This window comes from Mobula hypostoma, chromosome 7, assembly GCF_963921235.1.
Source record: "Mobula hypostoma chromosome 7, sMobHyp1.1, whole genome shotgun sequence".
NCBI lineage: Eukaryota > Metazoa > Chordata > Chondrichthyes > Myliobatiformes > Myliobatidae > Mobula > Mobula hypostoma.
In genome coordinates, this window is record NC_086103.1 from 77,556,140 (window position 1) to 77,574,459 (window position 18,320).

At 39.9% G+C, this 18,320-nt stretch overlaps 1 protein-coding gene across 3 annotated transcripts in view; it reads left to right on the forward strand.

Moving 5' to 3' along the window:
* Window positions 1–18,320, forward strand: part of fam53c (family with sequence similarity 53 member C) — a 109,891-nt gene that overhangs the window by 48,748 nt on the left and 42,823 nt on the right. For all 3 annotated transcript variants that reach the window (XM_063053653.1, XM_063053654.1, XM_063053655.1), the window contains one exon: window positions 8,638–9,440. In XM_063053653.1, the coding sequence (XP_062909723.1) occupies window positions 8,638–9,440 (803 nt within the window). The remainder of the gene's footprint in view (window positions 1–8,637; window positions 9,441–18,320) is intronic.

The window sequence follows — 18,320 nt, forward strand, 5'->3', positions numbered from 1 at the left end:
TAGAGTGGGGGAAAAAAGGACAGGAGCACCATGCAAAAGTTTCACCCCAAGAAATTTGAGCTCTCAGATAACTTTTACAGTACCAAGGTCTCAGACCTTAATTAGCTTGTTAGGGCTATGGCTTGTTCAGGGTCATCGTTAGGAAAGGCCAGGTGATGCAAATTTCAAAGCTTTATAAATACCCTGACTGCTCAAACCTTGTCCCAACAATCAGCAGCCATGGGCTCCTCTAAGCAGCTGCCTAACACTCTGAGAATTAAAATAAATGATGCCGACAAAGCAGGAGAAGGCTGTAAGAAGACAGCAAAGCATTTTCAGATAGCCGTTTCCTCAGTCATAACGTAATTAAGAAATTACAGGAATGGTGGAGGTCAAGTTGAGGTCTGGAAGACCAAGAAAACTTTCTGAGAGAACTGCTCGTAGGATTGCTAGAAAGGCAAATCAAAACCACTATTTGACTGCAAAAGACCTTCGGGAAGATTTAGTAGACTCTGGAGTGGTGGTGCATTGTTCTACTGTGCAGCGACACCTGCGCAAATAGGACCTTCATGGAAGAGTCATCAGAAGAAAACCTTTCCTGCGTCCTCACCACAAAATTCAATGTCAGAAGTTTGCAAAGGAACATCTAAACAAGCCTGATGCATTTTGGAAACAAGTCCTGTGGACTGATGAAGTTAAAATAGAACTTTTTGGCCGCAATGAGCAAAGGTATGTTTGGAGAAAAAAGGGTGCAGAATTTCATGAAAAGAACACCTCTCCAACTGTTAAGCATGGGGGTGGATCGATCATGCTTTGGGCTTGTGTTGCAGCCAGTGGCACGGGGAACATTTCACTGGTAGAGGGAAGAATGAATTCAATTAAATACCAGCAAATTCTTGCAGCAAACATCACACCGTCTGTTTAAAAAAAAAAGCTGAAGATGAAAAGAGGATGGCTTCTACAACAGGATAATGATCCTAAACACATCTCAAAATCCACAATGGATTACCTCAAGAGGCACAAGCTGAAGGTTCTGCCATGGCCCTCACAATCTCCCGACCTAAGCATCATCGAAAACCTGTGGGTAGACCTCAAAAGAGCAGTGCATGCAAGACGGCCCAAGAGTCTCACAGAACTAGAAGCCTTTTGCAAGGAAGAATGGGCGAAAATCCCCCAAACAAGAATTGAAAGGCTCTTAGCAGGCTACAGAAAGCATTTACGAGCTGTGATACTTGCCAAAGGGGGTGTTACTGAGTACTGACAGTGCAGGGTGCCCAAACTTTTGCTTCGGCCCGTTTCGTTTTTTGTTATTTTGAAACTGTAAATGATGGAAATAAAAAAGTAATCTTGAAATATTAAAGAAATATGTCATCTTTAACTTTATGCCTTTTGAAAATCAGGTCATTTTTTTACTCGCTTAGCTATTCACAGTAACAGAAATTTTGACCAGAGTGCCCAAATTTTGCATGCCACTGTACATGTAGTTCCCTTGCAGACGAAGCAGGACTGATAGAGAATTATTTGATACCTTTTTTTGTAGCTGCAGTGTGATCTCTTCTGAGACTACTTTCAAATCAAATTTGACCATCATTTTGAAATTTTATAGGGTAATGTTTCTAGTTTGATGTAGCTGTTCATTTGCTGCTTATTTCTCCTTGCTTTTCCCACATGTGAAGAAATATAGATGCTATTAGTCATTTGAGCCCAACAAGTAGGAGAGGTAAATTAATATGAGAGACTGTCATTGCTCTGTACTTCTATATTTGGGTTCATTTGCTTATTCCTTCTGTTCAGATGTAGTTATAGTAAACAGAATTTTAAATGACCTATTCGCTGTGCAACTTCAGTTGTTGCTTGATTGAAGATGGAATGAAAATCTTTGATTTGCCCAATGGATCAGTCCAGCTTTTAGTAACCATTGACTCCGAGGGAATTTTTAAAACTGTTTCTCATCAGACCGAAAGGATAATTTTTGGAGCAAGATGGGAAGTAACTTAGTGCACCAGGAGGGGGTGTTTGAGTTTGGGTCTGAGCTTCTCCTTGCTTGAGCTGAACTAGAAGTAGCTGATGAGAAGACTCTCAAATACAGGTGAACAGTGCTGAAAAGCATTAACTACAGTTCAAATAATGTGACTGAAAGATTTAGTGCTTGAGCTGCGTGAGAACAAGCAACTATTAATAGTTTGCAGCTAGGGAATGCAATGAATTTTGCTTGTTCAGAGAGATTGTTGCTGGTTATACTGTATGTTTATCAGAAACTTGACTCGAACCTATATTAATGATCTATGTTCAGTTATTTTCAGTGGGTCCAGGGGAAGGTGAATGGAGTTATTAACTCGAGATAGCTTACTTGACACACCAAAGTCCCAAACAGCAGAGTGATTCTAGTTGATTAAGTAGTAGAAAAACTCTGCTAGTTTTAGCTGGTCAGATTTCAGTTACACTTGGACAGCTGGTCAAACCTGAACAATATTTCTGAATGTGGTTTGTTTCCTCCATTCTAGATTCCTGCCAATCTCCACCTGCTTTTTAATGTTCATATTTGTGAATGTATATTTCTCATTAGCCAAATTAAGAAGTGCAGTTTAGTAAGTAGCTTGATTTAGAATGGTTTCCACACATATCTAATGACTGGGAGATACACCGAACCCCTCAAAGCCCTACGGTCGTAGTTTACTGATTCTTTCCTGGAGGCCCTGATTACATTTGTAAAGCGCATCATTATTCTTGGTACAATAAGATTCAGTTTAGTTTATTCTCATGTACAGGAGGATGCAGTGAAATTCCTTGCATGCATGAAGCTCACAGTATAAATGGTAATAATTAAACAAATGCAGTGGCTACAAAAGCAGAATGTGCAAAATACATTGCTGCAAACTGAGGTATTGCAAACAAAATGCTGAAGTGACAATATGGGAGAAGGTACAATTAAGGGTACAAGAATGTGGTGGCATCACCAGGAAGGTGGTGTGAAAGAGGTGATTGATTCAGAAGTTTGATAACATTGGGAAAAGCTGTTCTTGAATCTGGTCATCTGGAATTTCAAACTCCTGTAACTTCTCCAAGAGGGTAGAAGAAAGAAAAAGGAATGGCCAGGATTAATAGCTAACTCTATGAATTAAATAAAGCAAAGCTTGAATTTTCCTTGTTTCTCTGTCTCAGTCTTCAGTAATATCACCAGCTGAGAACACTTGTGGTTCTAATAACTGTAGAATTTCTTCACTTGAAAGTAAAAAATGTTTATCACCAGATGTCATCTTTGAACTTAAGTGCTCACTTACTGTTGGTCTTTCCTCATCACTTACAATATAGAGGTTGTTTATATGTTCCAAATTTTCATTGCTTGATTCAGATTATATTTTGAGCTTGTCTGTTCAACCTGTTATATTGACTTCTGTGTAAAGAAGGTGTGACACTAATGTGACTTTGTACCAGGAGCACTGTTGACTTCAGATGATGGAGACTGATGTTTAAAGTTAATATTTCCAAGTTCATGAGGGGTTAGAAAAGTGTATAGATTTCATCTTCCCAAATGAAAAATTGTCCAAGTATCTGTCTAAACTCTTGAGAGTTTTATTTGGAAAAACTTCAGAAGGATAATGGAGTAGTAGTAATGTACATGGGTAAAAATATGACAAAGATGTCGTGGGTGGAAGGACCATTTCTGTGCGTTATGACTCTGACTCTAAATATATAACTGAATCATGTGAAAAACCAGCAAGATTAGATCAAATTCTATCTCTAGAAACACAAGTAATGTTAAGGAAGTGAAAGCCCTTATTTTGTGAGAACAATTGTATTTGCAAGCATATATACCAGGCGCATGCAACAAAAGGTCATGGTTAATGGTGCTGGTGGTAGACAGCAGATATGTTGAAACTGTTGTTGTTGACACAGTTAAAATTGTAAAATGTGGACTTGGATCATACCACTTCTCTTTCTTTGAGCTCTTGATTCTTTAAATAATTAGATGGTAAATGGTGATGCGATTTTCAGATTTTAATATCAAGTGTGTGCATTTTCAGTGGTGTTGATACAAGTTCTACCCTCCCTAGAATATGGAATCATATTGTTTTGTATTGATAAGCAAAAGAGCATTTCAGTGAGAGTTGGGTGTGTCCAAGTGGGGAGGGTTGGGGGCCAAATGGAGTCATGAACCTACAAATGGGTATTTCATCTCACCAAGGACATGTTGACCATCAAGCACCCTTTTGGACAGATCCCCCCCCCATCCCTATCAACTCCTCCCTATTCTGCTACTTTGCTACACATTAGAGGAAGTTTACTGTTCACCAAGCAATCTGCATATCTTTGTGTTGTGGGAGGGAACCAGAACTCCTGGAGGAAATCCATATGGTCACAGGGAACACATGCAAACTCCACACAGACAGTACCAGATGTAAAGATTGAACCGGGGTTGCTAGAACTATGAAGCAACAGCTCTACTATCTCCACCATCTGAAAAAATGACCCTTAATGGATTTCCACTACCCTGCAAAAAAAGTATCAAAAGGGTGGCAAAACCCATCCATTTGACCTTTTGTTACTGAACACCACATTGACCGGAAAGCGAACATGAAATTATTTACAGGTGCCTGACCGCAGGGTATCTCTAAGCAATTTGCAGGCAAATAACTGTTTCAGATATGCAACCAACTTGTATGCATCAAGATCCCACAAGCAACTGCGATGACGAGATGATCTGGTTTAGTTCTGTGGCTAAAATTCAAGCCAGGCTTTTCAAATATTACTACACATGCAAACTTTTACATTATTGCACAAGCTGCAGTTGATGCTGGGTCAGTTGTTAAATTTTAAATCTGGTATCAATAGTTCAGCAATTTACTGAACATCTGTCCATGGTATTTCCAAAGTTACAAACCTGTACCAACTGGAGGAGTGAGGGCCATAGCCCTATGAGTTCATCACCATTGGTAGGGCACTCAATGGAATGGATCACCATTCCACTTTCATTCTAAGAAAATCTCAAGAGCAATAAGACTTGGATACCAAGTGTTGACCTTGTGTATGAGGCTCACATTCTGCAAGATTCCAAACAATAATAAATGGGCAAAGGTGTTGAAGTATTTACTGGGATATGGGTATACGTTCCCACACTATTGCTACCTCTGCTACAGTGTGCTTAACATTTTCAGTCATCAGAAGCACAGTAGCATAGTAGTTAGGCGACCCGGGTTCAATTCCCACCACTGCTTAAATGGAGATTGTACGTTCTCCCCATGACTGTGGGTTTCCTCTGGGTGCTCTGGTTTCCTCCCATAGTCCTGTGTACTGGTTAGTAGGTTAATTCGTCAATGTAAATTGTCCTGTGATTTTTTAAAAAGGATGTAGGCAAAAGACGGGCAACTATAGGCCAGTTAGCTTAATATCTGTAGTCAGGAAAATGCTTGAAGTTGTCATTAAGGAAGAAATAGCGAAACACTTAGAAAGGAGTGGTTCCATTAGACAGATGCAGCACGGATTCAGAAAGGGCAGGTCCTGTTTGACAAACTTACTGGAGTTCTTTGAGGACATAATGAGTGCAGTGGATAGAGGGGAACAGGTGGATGTCGTTTTCTTGGATTTCCAGAAGGCGTTCGATAAGGTACTGCATTCACAAGAGACTTATAAATAAGAAACGGATGCATGGAGTTGGAGGAAGTGTATTGGCATGGATAGTGGTTTGGTTAACCAATAGAAGGCAGAGAGTTGGTATAAATGGGTGTTTCTCCAGTTGGCAGTCAGTGGTGAGTGGGGTGCAGCAGGGGTCAGTGCTGGCAGATGGAATACAACATTGGTAAATGTGAGATCATCCACTTTGGAAAGAATAATAGAAGAGCAGATTATTATTTAAATGGTGAAAGATTGTAGCATACTGTTGTGCAGAGGGACTTGGGAGTGCTTGTGCATGAATCGCAAAAAGTTGGCTTGCAGGTACAACAGATTATTAAGAAGGCATGCGGAATGTTGGCCTTCCTTGCTAGAGGGATTGAATTCAAGAACAGGGAGGTCATGCTGCAACTATACAGGGTACTGGTGAGGCTGCACCTGGAGTACTGTGTGCAGTTCTGGTCTCCATACTAGAGGAAGGATGTACTGGATTTGAAGGCAGTGCAGAGGAGGTACACCAGGTTGATTTCAGAGATGAAGGGGTTAACCTAAGAGGAGCGATTGAGTTGCCTGGGACTATACTGTCTGGAATTCAGAAGAATGAGAGGAGGTCTTACAGATATATACAAAATTTTGAAAAGGATAGATAAGATAGAAGTAGAAAAGTTGTTTCCATTGGTAGGTGATACTAGAACTAGGAGACATTGCCTCAAGATTCAGGGGAGAAGATTTAGGGCAAAGATAAGGAGAAATTGTTTTTCCCAGGGAGTGGTGAATCTGTGGAATTCTCTGTCCAGGGAAGCAGTTGAGGCTTCTTCACTAGATATATTTAAGATACAGTTAGATAGATTTTTACATAGTAAGGGAATTAAGGGTTATGGGGAAAAGGCGGGTAGATGGAGATGAGTTTATGGACAGATCAGCCATGATCTTATTGAATGGTGGGGCAGGCTCGATGGGCTGGATGGCCTACTCCTGCTTCTATTTCTTATGAGGCTAGGATTAAATTGGGGTGGGGGAGGCAGCTGCTGGGTGGCATGGCTGGAAGGGTCTGTTCTGTGTTGTATCTCAATAAATAAGTACACATGGATAGGCCTCAATGAAGGTTTTATTCATACAAAGTCTCTGACAATAAGTTCATCATTATTGCAGTAAAGTATCTCCCAGGATTAAGTGTCCCAGTTCTAAAAAGATAATGTATAAACAACAGTTAACAAATGAATTCTTCTCAGACTTCCAGCTGGTTATAGGTATCGATTAAAACCAATGTTTCGATGATGAACTCTGCCATGAAGACAGAATTTGTCATTGAAAAGTCGGTTATAATCAATACATGTACCCAGTGGAAGCCCAAGATGAGTTTATATATGCCAGGAAAGCACTAGATCCTTTTTTTTTAAAACAACAGTTGAGTCAGGTTGATGCTTGAATTGTGATCCATGTTATTTATCTAGATACCTGAATTTGTAATGCAATAGTATTTGAATTTAATCACCTGGTTGCTAGAAAACACAAAAGCCCTGGGTGTGGCGCTGACTTAGTAAAATGATACTGAATTTGACCATTCATGGAAACATAAGATGTAATTGGAAGCTTTGAAACCTGATACAATGAAGGCTTTCTCTTTGCATCACAACCACTTCCAATCTTAATGTACTAATTTGGCATTGGAACACTTACAGTTTGGGAGTGGTAAAATTAGTTGGCATTTATTGACCAAATGGGCAATTGTCGTCATTGGAGCTTGTGAGAATTAGCAATGCGCAGACAACCATGTCTTGTTTACAAAAAGAAAATCACTTCAGGTTTCCTCCCCTGCAGCTACCTGCCAATTTACTGTAGTGTAGTTTTATGAGCAGCCTGCAATCTCCTCTTCACCCAAGTAATTAGTCTTCCTTTCTGAGATGTGCATGGAAATTAACAGCTGTTTTAACCCCTACGATTCTATCCTTGTCAAATGTCTATAAGCAGCCAGTCTCTAATTAGATTCTCTAGATGGCCATCAGGAGAAGAGTTCAAGCTTTTGAAACCAAAGTCAGAAACCTGGCACTAATTGCAGTACCTCTCCGCACCATACTGAAACTTGATTCTTTTTTCTCATCAAAGAACTTGCGCAAACCTAATGCAAAGTTGAAGAAATGTCAATGAGTGCAAACTTTTCCATATTTCACAGGAACAAGTAACACAGTGTAAAATATAGAAAAGGAGATACTGTCAGACAACCTCTGGCTCTTAGCTTATTGATAATTATATATATCAAAAAGGGTAACAAGAAATTTTCTAATATTATTGTCCTTGTTTCATAAATGTACAATTGAACTTGAATTGTTAAAGTTGTAAAGGAGACCATAAATATATTTTTGTAATTCAACCAATATCCACTTTTTAATATGCCATTGGTAAGCTTTATTCCCTAATTATTATGTTGTTGATGGTGTTGGAGGAGCACTTAAAGGGAAAGAAAAATGTCATCTAAATCACTTGTACCTCATTTATACTTGGCAAGTCAGTCAAAGATGCTTTAAAGTCAAGGCACTGAACTAAACTAGACTGAATATTCTTGGATTCCTGGTTTGATGTTTTGCCATGTGCGCAATTTGTTCTTTTTTTCACACATTGGGTGTTTGATATTTTTCTAGGAATGGGTTCCATAGTGTTTCTTTGTTTCATGGCTGACCGCAGGAGGATGGATCCCAGAGTTGCATTCTATATACGTACTCTGATAATAAATGTACTTTGAACTTTGAAGTTCCTTTTCCACATAGCCGATCTCAGCTTGGACAGCACCTGAGGTAGCATAATTACTTTGATTTGGTTAAGAGCAGTCTCACGAAGGATTTTGCTCCCAACTGGTATCCATTTGGCTCATGCAGGTGCAACTGCAAGAAGAATAGATGTTAGGTGAGGAAACGATTAAGTTATTAAATGATGATAGACCCATGGAATCATCACCGGATTGAATGGATATCTGGTGTTGGACACAATGCTGAAATCACGTGATGCTTTCATGATAGAATTGCATTACTAAATGTTTTCCTCATTTTACAGGGGAAAAGAACTGGAATGTTTTAGAGTCCTCAAACACTGATTTGCCAGCAGATATGGGTTTTTCTTCATTCGCAAGCTGCAGCCTAAGCAGTATCGATTCCTCCAGTCAGAATAAATCACTGTGCACAAGACAAGCAACAAACACGTGGATGGGACATGTGACGAGCACTTCAGTGGGGAATCTAAGTGACTTGCAGTTCTCTGAGAGTTTTGCCTCACTGCCAGATCCACCAACCAAAAGACACTGTCGGTCACTCTCCGTGCCAGAGGACCTGTCACGCTACAGGTCTCTCTGGAAGCCTGCTGGATCCAAGGTGTGGACTCCTATCAAACGGCGATGCAATAGTGGTGGAAATGGAAGCACACAGCTGAGTAACCCAACTCAGCGCCCCACCAGCCTTGGTCTCCAGCAGCTATCCAACTCCAGTCTTCCCTCCAACACCAGCAGTTTCACATTTTCCAGTCTCACAGCATCTCCTGAATCTCCATTACCATGGATGCTGTCACCCAATAATCATTCCACAGATATTGGTGAGAGAACTTTTTTGGGTGTGCAGTGCACGTTTGTTCCTCAGAGGCGTTTCTCACTGTCACCGGTACATATTCAAGAAGCAGCACGATGTCTGCTTTCAGCCAAAAGCACACCCTCCTCCACTCCAGAGATGAACCGACGACAGCAGGGCTTGTTGCGGAGTCACTCCCAGCCCTGTGACTTAAATGAACGGAAGTGCGGTATAAAACGAAGGCATGATGACGACGTCCGATGGACAAGACCTGCTTTGGACTTCTTCAAGATGAACCAGGTATGTGGTGGCTCTAGGAAACCAATCTGTAATGAAAATGAAAGCCATATGAGCCAAATGTGTTCAGATCTATGAGGGCCAGATTTAAAATTTCTCCACACTTTACTCTCTCTGCTTAAACCCACCATCTTATGCTGACGTAATATGTTTCTATTAGTGGCATAGCTCAAACTTAGTACTCCAGTAACACCAGCCCACTCAGCATTTTCTGGTCTGTAATTATCATCTTATAATGAGAGAAATTCACTTGCACAACACCCAGGTCAACAGCTTTACACAGATGGAAACTGTATTAATGTAGCATTAATCAATTTTGCATGTTTCTGAGAGAAGTAAAAGTGAACTTTGAGAACATTAACTTTGTTTTTCTTGGCAGCCAGTTCATCCAAATGAACCAGTTACAGTGTAATGCCAAAATTTGTATTTCGGTGGGTTAATCAACCATATTGGCATGAATCATGAATAACAAACACTACTGTCAGAGAACGAACAAGAGAAAATCTGCAGGTGCTGGAAATCCAAGCAACACACACACAATGCTGGAGGAACTCAGCAGGTCAGGCAGCATCTATGGGGGAAAAAGTGCAGGTGACATTTTGGGCCAAGTCCTGATGAAGGGGCTCGGGCTGAAATGTCGACTGTACTCTCAGAAACTGGCTGAACTGCTGATTTCCTCCAGCATTGTGTGTCTGTGTGTTGCTCTCACTCAGAGAACAACTTTTAGTTAATGCTGAGTGCTCGAGCATAGCTCATCACTCCTGCTGTTATAGGCAGAGGACTACGTAACCATTTGCCAAACGAGCGTCAGATGGTCTGATCCAAACTGGGATTCCAGCCCCCTCATCTTCAGGTAGGTTGTCTTCATAATTAAGCTTTGTCCTCAAAGTGAAGTGGCCAGAAATGACAGAAGAAATCTGGATAAAAGGCCAGTGTTTCAGATTTAAGTGAGGAGAGAGGAATACCAGCACTTTTTAGCAGCTCAGTAGTATAGCCCTTGCTACAGTGAGTATACAAGTCAGATGTATCAAAATGGGAAGGTCCCCACTTTGCTCCTAGGGCTATTATTTTGAAATGTAGCAATGAGCAGAAAATGTGTGGCATATTTCAGTAGAGGCAGCCAACAAGGATCCTGAGAGATGACCCTGACTGACCCTGAGAATAGGGCAGAGATTCTTGCTACTTGAGGTTTATCTAGCAAACAACATTAGCCTGCACAACTGTCAAAATCGAGATCCACTTCACCATCAGAAGCTTTGCCTCACAATCTTTGCAGGCCATCCCCACTGTGCTGTGCCACATTTGACATTTTGACAGTTGCTGCTGCACTTCAAAAGTCAAGAATAGTTCACAGTATCTCAGTACATGTGACAATAATATTTCAATTCCTGCGAAGTGAAGAATTTGCAAAAGTGATATTGACATCTACAATGAATTCAGATGTGGATGGGTCATTCTTTGAGCTATGGTACAGAGCTCTCAAAATTGCAGGGTATTCGCCTTCCACACTCATTATATTCTTTGTACTTGTTTGCCAGCACTCCCCAGTAGCTCAAGAATGCTAACTGTACAGTAAAACTCCTATAATTTGGTACACTTGTTGCTTTAGTGGTGCCAGACTGGCAGATTTTCCATATTATTGCATGTTGTTTATATTAATATCCCAAAACAATGTTCATTCAGTTATCAGGTGGTACATACTTTAACAATCAACTTTTCAGTGAGAAGGTAAAGGTGTAAAAAGCATCCGTTAGTCTTGCGAGACCATGGAGCTGCGCCTGGAAAGTCTTCACTCTCCAGGGCACAGGCCTGGGCAAGGTTGTATGGAAGACCGGCAGTTGCCCATGCTGCAAGTCTCCCCTCTCCATGACACTGATGTTGTCCAAGGGAAGGGCATTAGGACTAATACAGCTTGGCACCAGTGTCGTCGCAGAGCAATGTGTGATTAAGTGCCTTGCTCAAGGACACAACAAGTTCCCTCGGCTGGGGCTCGAACTCACGACCTTCAGGTAGCTAGTCCAATGCCTTAATCACTTGGCCATGTGCCCAGGTGTAAGAGTGACTAAAAGGGCACTTCTTCATGCAGAGGTGGTGCATATATGTAATTACTTACCAGAGGAAATATTTGAGGCAGGCACAAAATAGCAACATATAAAAGACGTGGATAAGTACAGTGGATTCCGCTTCATTGGGAGTTTTGTCACTGATAGCTGGCAAAAAATTAGCAGTAAGACAATTCAGAACTGTTTTAGCTCACTGCATATTTGAGCATTTAGGCTTGGAGATGCCGGAAATGGCCAGGAGCAAGAATAAATCAATTTCACTAGTTCAGCAAGTTAGGAACTAGAGAGAATTTGAAGGTATCAACAATCATCTTGAACGCTTCAATGAAAATGAACATTTGGAGGATGCAATTGTTGAAAGCCCTGTATGAATGCAATCCATTTTCTGCACTAGGTGTCTGTGCTGATTCTGTTCATTTACAATTAAAGAAACATGGCAGCATGCCCTAGTTGATTTCCTCTATTGATAACTATTAGGAACTAATACATAATTTTATGGTACTGTAGTAATTGTTCTGTATTTCCTTTAAATGCATAATTTGTTACTCAGTTAAAGGTAGTTTGCCTTTCTTACACCTTTTTAACTATTTCCATGAAACTTTGGGTAATTGGGGCAGCCGCTTAATTGGACCAAAGTGTCATGGTCCCAGTGAGTCCCAGTTAACCGAAATCCTAATATAGGATAGGGTTAGAGGAATATGGGCCAAACATGGGCAAATGGGATTAGAGTGGATGGGCAACTTGATCAACATGGACGAGTTTAGCCAAAAGCCTGTTTCTGTGCTGTATTACTCCATTACTGCGAGAACACTGTCCCCAGTTAGTAGGAAGGGAGCCTGGGAGCTAGGTGTTGGTGTATGAGTAAGGAATACAGTAGATACAAAAATCACCTGATGAATGAGATGCCAAAGTGCTGGAATTTCTAGATAGTTGGATAGTGGATTGTCAGTTTTTTTGGTGGTGTGGTCCTTTTATAGGCCACTTCCTGAGGTCAGAGCTATGAGCAGAATGTGCAGTTTTTATTTTTGAAACAGTGTTTGGATCATTGCCAGAAAAATAGCACAGATAAAACTGTAGGCCAGTGTGTTTGGTGCCATAAAGCTGACAGCTTCTGTTAACTGCCTTCAAAAGATGCTTCCTGTGCATCTGAATTAACAGAGTAAAGGATGTCAAATATGCTCACCATCCCACTCCTTCATCCTTTCTGATATTAATTTTGTTTATAAAAATGGATGTTGTTAATTTTAAGCTCTGTTTCTGGGTAAGGTGGCAGAAAGCTGAAACTGTCAGAACTTCATGACAAACTGTATGTAGAGTTGATTAAGAACGGAAGATGCTAGAATAACCTGTAGATTATCCTTGTAAAACTTTTATGCTAACTTCCATGTATTTCTCACTGATAACCTTGCCTCTTCACCTTCTTCATCTCTTCCTTGCGAACTTGCTGCTCCCTATTTTGCCCTTTTCCACTGTGCACAAGTAATGCTGAGTGGATGTTGAAAAATTCTGTGATTTAAAATATACATCAGATACCTGGAAGCTTTTGACAAAAGTTGCACAGACTTGAGGCTGATTTATACTTGTGCGTCACCTCGACGCCGTAACCTATGCAAGTGGCCTACGCGCATTGTGAGCGTTTATACTTGTGCGTTGATGTGCCTGCGTTGTTCTGCAATTCAGGCACGTTGCGCATGCGCACACACCTGCCCGTGCAAGGCTTCATGGTAGTCTTTCTTGGGGTAAACAAGTTTAAAGCGAGCGTCCTTTTTCGTAGAAGCGAAATGTGTCTTCCATAATTTCGGAGGTCTGTAAAGCTTTATGGAAAGCATTGCAGCCAGAGTTCCTTCCCTGCCCTTCAGTCACCCAATGGGAAGCTATTACAGCGTAGGAGGAAATGCGATGCTACCAAGCGGACCAATCACAGTTGTTCGGTCTGCGTTGCCGCGATGCATAGTTACATTTTGGGAGAGGTACACGTCAGGCTACGGCGTAGGGATCAGCGTAGGGTTCGTGGCGACGCCGTACCTACAGCGTCAAGTTGACACAGAAGTATAAATCAGCCTTAAGCGATCTTTATCTTAAGTAACACGGCAAATAAATGTAGATTTAGCTTGGGGAGGAACCAGTGTACACTGGAAGATGTATTGAGTCTTAATTCCTCAAGGATCATTAGTGGACCTGCAGTTGAAGATTATCAAAGTACAAGGAATCTCACTCTGTTCATTGCTCAGAAAATGAACTAATGTCTTGAAAGTCCCAGAACTGGAAACTTATTAAGGTATTGACTGGCATTTAGAAATTAGCCCAATAATTTTCAATTGTAATATGTAACACAATCTCAAGCATTAGTCTTTTATAGGTAATCTGTTACTTTCATGAATTCTGTGGTGAACCATATTGTCACTAATGTGATACTCAATGTGGTTTTGTTTGCAGGAAAACTTGTTGCTATATAGTATTACACTATTTCAATAGAAAATGTACTAAGCAGAAAATAAATTCCTTTGTTCATGTTTGCATTGAAGGCACTGCATTCCTTTCAGCCAACTTTAACAGCGTGCCTGAACATGTGGCATGCAAGTGTATCATTAAGGAGTAGAACAAATTGAAATACTCTGAATTCATAAATCTATAATTGCCATTTGAAATTTCTCTTTAGAAAGATAATCCTTGCAAACCATATTTAAGGTTCCTATGACATTTTCAAAGGAGGAAGTTTTGGCAAGGATTCTTGGCATTCATTGCTGTCTTTTGGTACTATTATAATTTCCTTTTTTGTAAAGAAAGATTATTGCTAAACTTTTCTTTAAAATAAAGTACACCCCGCACCCCCCCCTCCCTCCCCGAGTGAACTTGATTCTGTTGTATCGTGATAGATGTCCTGTTCCTGATGTTTGGTTTTGTGCCATTTGGGCGAGTCTTCGTTTTTGCCCAGGTCCATGTTTATGTGGCATAATCTGTTTGTCAGAAAACTTGCTTATGAAGCAACCACCATGCTTTTTTACACCCTGCTTATAACAACAGGCATACATGTCATCCCCCAATAACATCATCTGTAGCCCAATTGTAGTTCAGCTATTTAATAGTTTAAAACTCAATAAAAGCTTCAAGCCTTTTACACAATACTCAACCTGTCCTGACTTGGACTATTACTTTTCAAATAGTTTAGATAAAATGTTGCCATGGATATTGATTCATAACTACTTATTTGCGTAGCATGTTGCTGTTGCATGTCATCGGTTGGGTCTTGGTTTAATCTGGCTTGTATACGAGCCATTTCCATAGACAAATCCTAGCGCTGTTGCAGCTTTAGTTTGAACATGAGAGGGCAAAAAGCACCAGATCCTTGGGAACCGTAATGCTGTCCAAGCTCTCTCCCAGGTTTGGCCCCACACTGAATTGGACACAAGTTGTTGCTGATCTAAAACCCTAAAGCACCTCAAATCTCCTTTATCACATTGACTGCCGACCTCCACTGTCCTGAAGGTCATTAGTGATGGACACTTAATGTTGGCCTTGAAGAATCATTCTTTATTTTTAAAAAAATGAATAAAATGAAGACTGCTTAAGATGAATAATCTTTATAACGATTGGCCAACCATTTTACTCCTTATCAAATAGGAAGCGCTACAGATGTAAATTTTGCAGATGGACATTTATATTAAAGAAGTAGCCTGTTTCATTAATAGTTTTGAATGCAGTACATTGGGGAGTATGAATCATACCCTTTCAACTTCTCATTAGTTTGGCAGATCTACCAGCCAAATCTAGTGTAAGGATGTATTGCTACCCTTGAAGAAGGTGTGAAAAAACAGCATATCCTAGCTCCTTTGACCATTCTAACAAGGTGGATTGTGCTTGAATGCCTGATCATAGCGCAGTGATCTTGTCTGAGTGAGGCTTGGTGCTTGGCTGCCTATACATAGTAAGCACTACTGTAGAAGCGAGGGGCATTGGCTGTTTCTAAAGAAAATATCTACATATCTGTTGTTCCAAATTATTTTTTTCAAAAATATTGAGAAGTTTTGTCATTCTGTACAATTGAGTCTTTGAATATTTGTGTACCTTTTTAACCTGATTTTGTACGTGGTTCCTTGCATGCCATTTTCACCCACCCTTCTTTTGATAATACCAAAAAGAGTTACAAACAGGAAGCCAAATGTCTCTCTGCTTAATGCACCCACTTCCCTTAATTAGAAGTGAACTTTTTTTTTACCCACGATCATGTGTTTTGTGCTAGGCCTGGCACTTGGGGACAGCTGAGCTAAAAACGTCTTCCTGCATTCTTATGTTAAACAAATCAACTTTATGGGGTCATTCACAAGCCATTCGTGAGCTGCACTTTATTCCAGAGACCATTTGAGTACCTTGGCCCCTGATGGTATATTCTGGACTTTATTATTAAGAAATTGTGAACTTTGTCATGCTGAAAGGGCCTTGGAAACTTGTATTTGCAGTCATACATGATGGGTTATGATTTTTATACAGCTAAAAAGCGATTGTATGAATGTAATATTTTAACATTTTAGAAGCACAATTCAATTTGCCGTGTCCCTACCCTTTGAAAGAGAAAATCAGGATTTTAGTGTGTTATCATTGCAGTAGATTGAAGGGAATTGCTTTTATTAAAAACATTGCCTAAAATTTAAGAAGAAATCAAGTAACCTTGTTGAATAGTGGTAGGGAAAGTATATTGAGTTTAGATTGGAGCTGATGGTTAACAGTTGAGATAGAGAAACAATTGGATTATACAGGACAGAGAGGTGTTCATTGAAAAGGATGATTACTTTCCTTGGCTGAGGTGTCTACAACCAGAGGAGTCAGTTTCAGAATCAGAAGTTGGCCATTTGGAACTGAGATGAGAAGAAATCTTGTATTCAGAATGTATTGAATCTTTGGAATTCTGTACAGAAGGACCGTGGAGGTGAATTTATTTGAATATATTTAAGACAAAGATCAATATGTTTTTAGATATGAAGGGAATTGGGGGTATTTGTTTTTTTTTCTTGGAAAATAGAACCGAGGACAAAGATCTTACTGAATGGCAAAGCAGTTCATATGGACCAAATGGTCTTTCCTGCTTCTATTTCTCCTGTGAGGTTTCAAATATGGCACGCTTGCCAAGCCAAGTTCTCTCTTGAAAAAAGGTGATAGTGTAGCAGTAAAACACATTCTTCCTCACTCTCCATCTTCATGAATTGTAGTCACCCTACTGAATAACCAGAGCATTTATTACTACTGAACATTTATTATTGTCCAAAAATGTTTCATTTGATGGATATCACAAATACAAATATAAAATGCTGAAAGTAGACCTGGTAATGGGAGAAACAGAGTTGACATTTAGGGTCAATGAACTGATTGCTCAACTGAAACTTTACCTGCTTCCTACTCTATGGATGCTGCCTGACCTGATGACTATACCCAGCAAATTATGATTAGGTTTGTCCTAACTGGACCAAATTTAAACCAGTCCAAACTTGATCTAAGTAAACTTTTTTAAAAAAAAAACACCTAAGCAAACTGAGTGTAAACTGGTTGAACTTGGGAGGTGGTTGGGAGTAGACAGCATTTACTAATTCAAAGAATGAAGAATCCATAAGATAGCTAATTCGTTTTCCTTTTGTGGAAATGACTGGGAGGCAATTTGCTTCAATTAAATACTTGTATAGTATATGGATTAGTAACCAAATTGTGATAAGGACTGACGTTACTTGGCTTTGAAGAAACTAGATTTCATCATAATGTTGTGGTTCTATTTTATTCCCAAGGAACGTAAAGTTCTGATTTTGTAGTGATGAATATAATAAGAGCAAAAGGTGTTACTGTATGCAAAGTAATCCAAAGTTTATTTACAAAATTGGAAAGCAGCCCGAGACTTAGTGGGGATTGCATTTAGGTTGTGCTGTGTCCAGAAAGCAGACTCCTCATCATCTTTCCTGTCTGAGTAAACTACCCTTAAACCACAAGCTCCCTGATTTTCCAGTTTGTAGAAATTTCATGTGTCCTTTGGTGAAGTTGGTGCCCTGAATCTTTTGAGTGATGATTTCCTGAATACTTGTGATCATGCTTCTAACAGCAAGAAGGGTCGCAAAGTGACCATGCATCCCTTGACCTTTTGTGTTTGTTGGCTTTGTCCTTTTGGTTAACGTGGAAAGGGGGATGGTTTTAGTTAATATTTGGACAGTATGCCAGGTAACAAATGTCATTGCCACAGTTCATTCTTTCCTGAAGCATCCTCTGCTGCCTGATTACTCTTTCATACAGCATTTCCACTCCCTCGGATGAAATATTACTGTGAGCTCATCCATTTAAATTTACAGAATGTTGATTTTATTTTATTCCTTCTCAGTTGCTTCAAAATGCTTAGAGGATCCACTCAAAGGAATAAACATTAAAATCAGGGAAACTAGTTCCTCAACAGCACAGATTAGCGACTAGAAATGTTCCAATTTGCACTTCTGATTTCTGCTTGAATGATAGAAGTGTAGCAGTAAACTCTTGATGAAAAAAGAATTAAAAACTTTTAGTGTCCCTGGAAGGGGAAATATCAGTGGCTGAACTCTATGCCACAATAACTTAAAAACTGGTTATACAAACAGGTGAACCAAATTAGAATCTTTTTGAGAGATGTTTTCAAGGTAGCACCCTTGAATGGCTAAACACAATATAACATAGTGTCAGTATAGAATAATTTAAATGATCATTTTGGGGTCAGTTAGAGATGAAAGTAACTCGAGTATTGCTTTTGTATTTCCTTTAACTTCTAGAGATTCACAAGCAGGAGCTATTCTCTGGCACTTCGCATGTTTGAAACTAG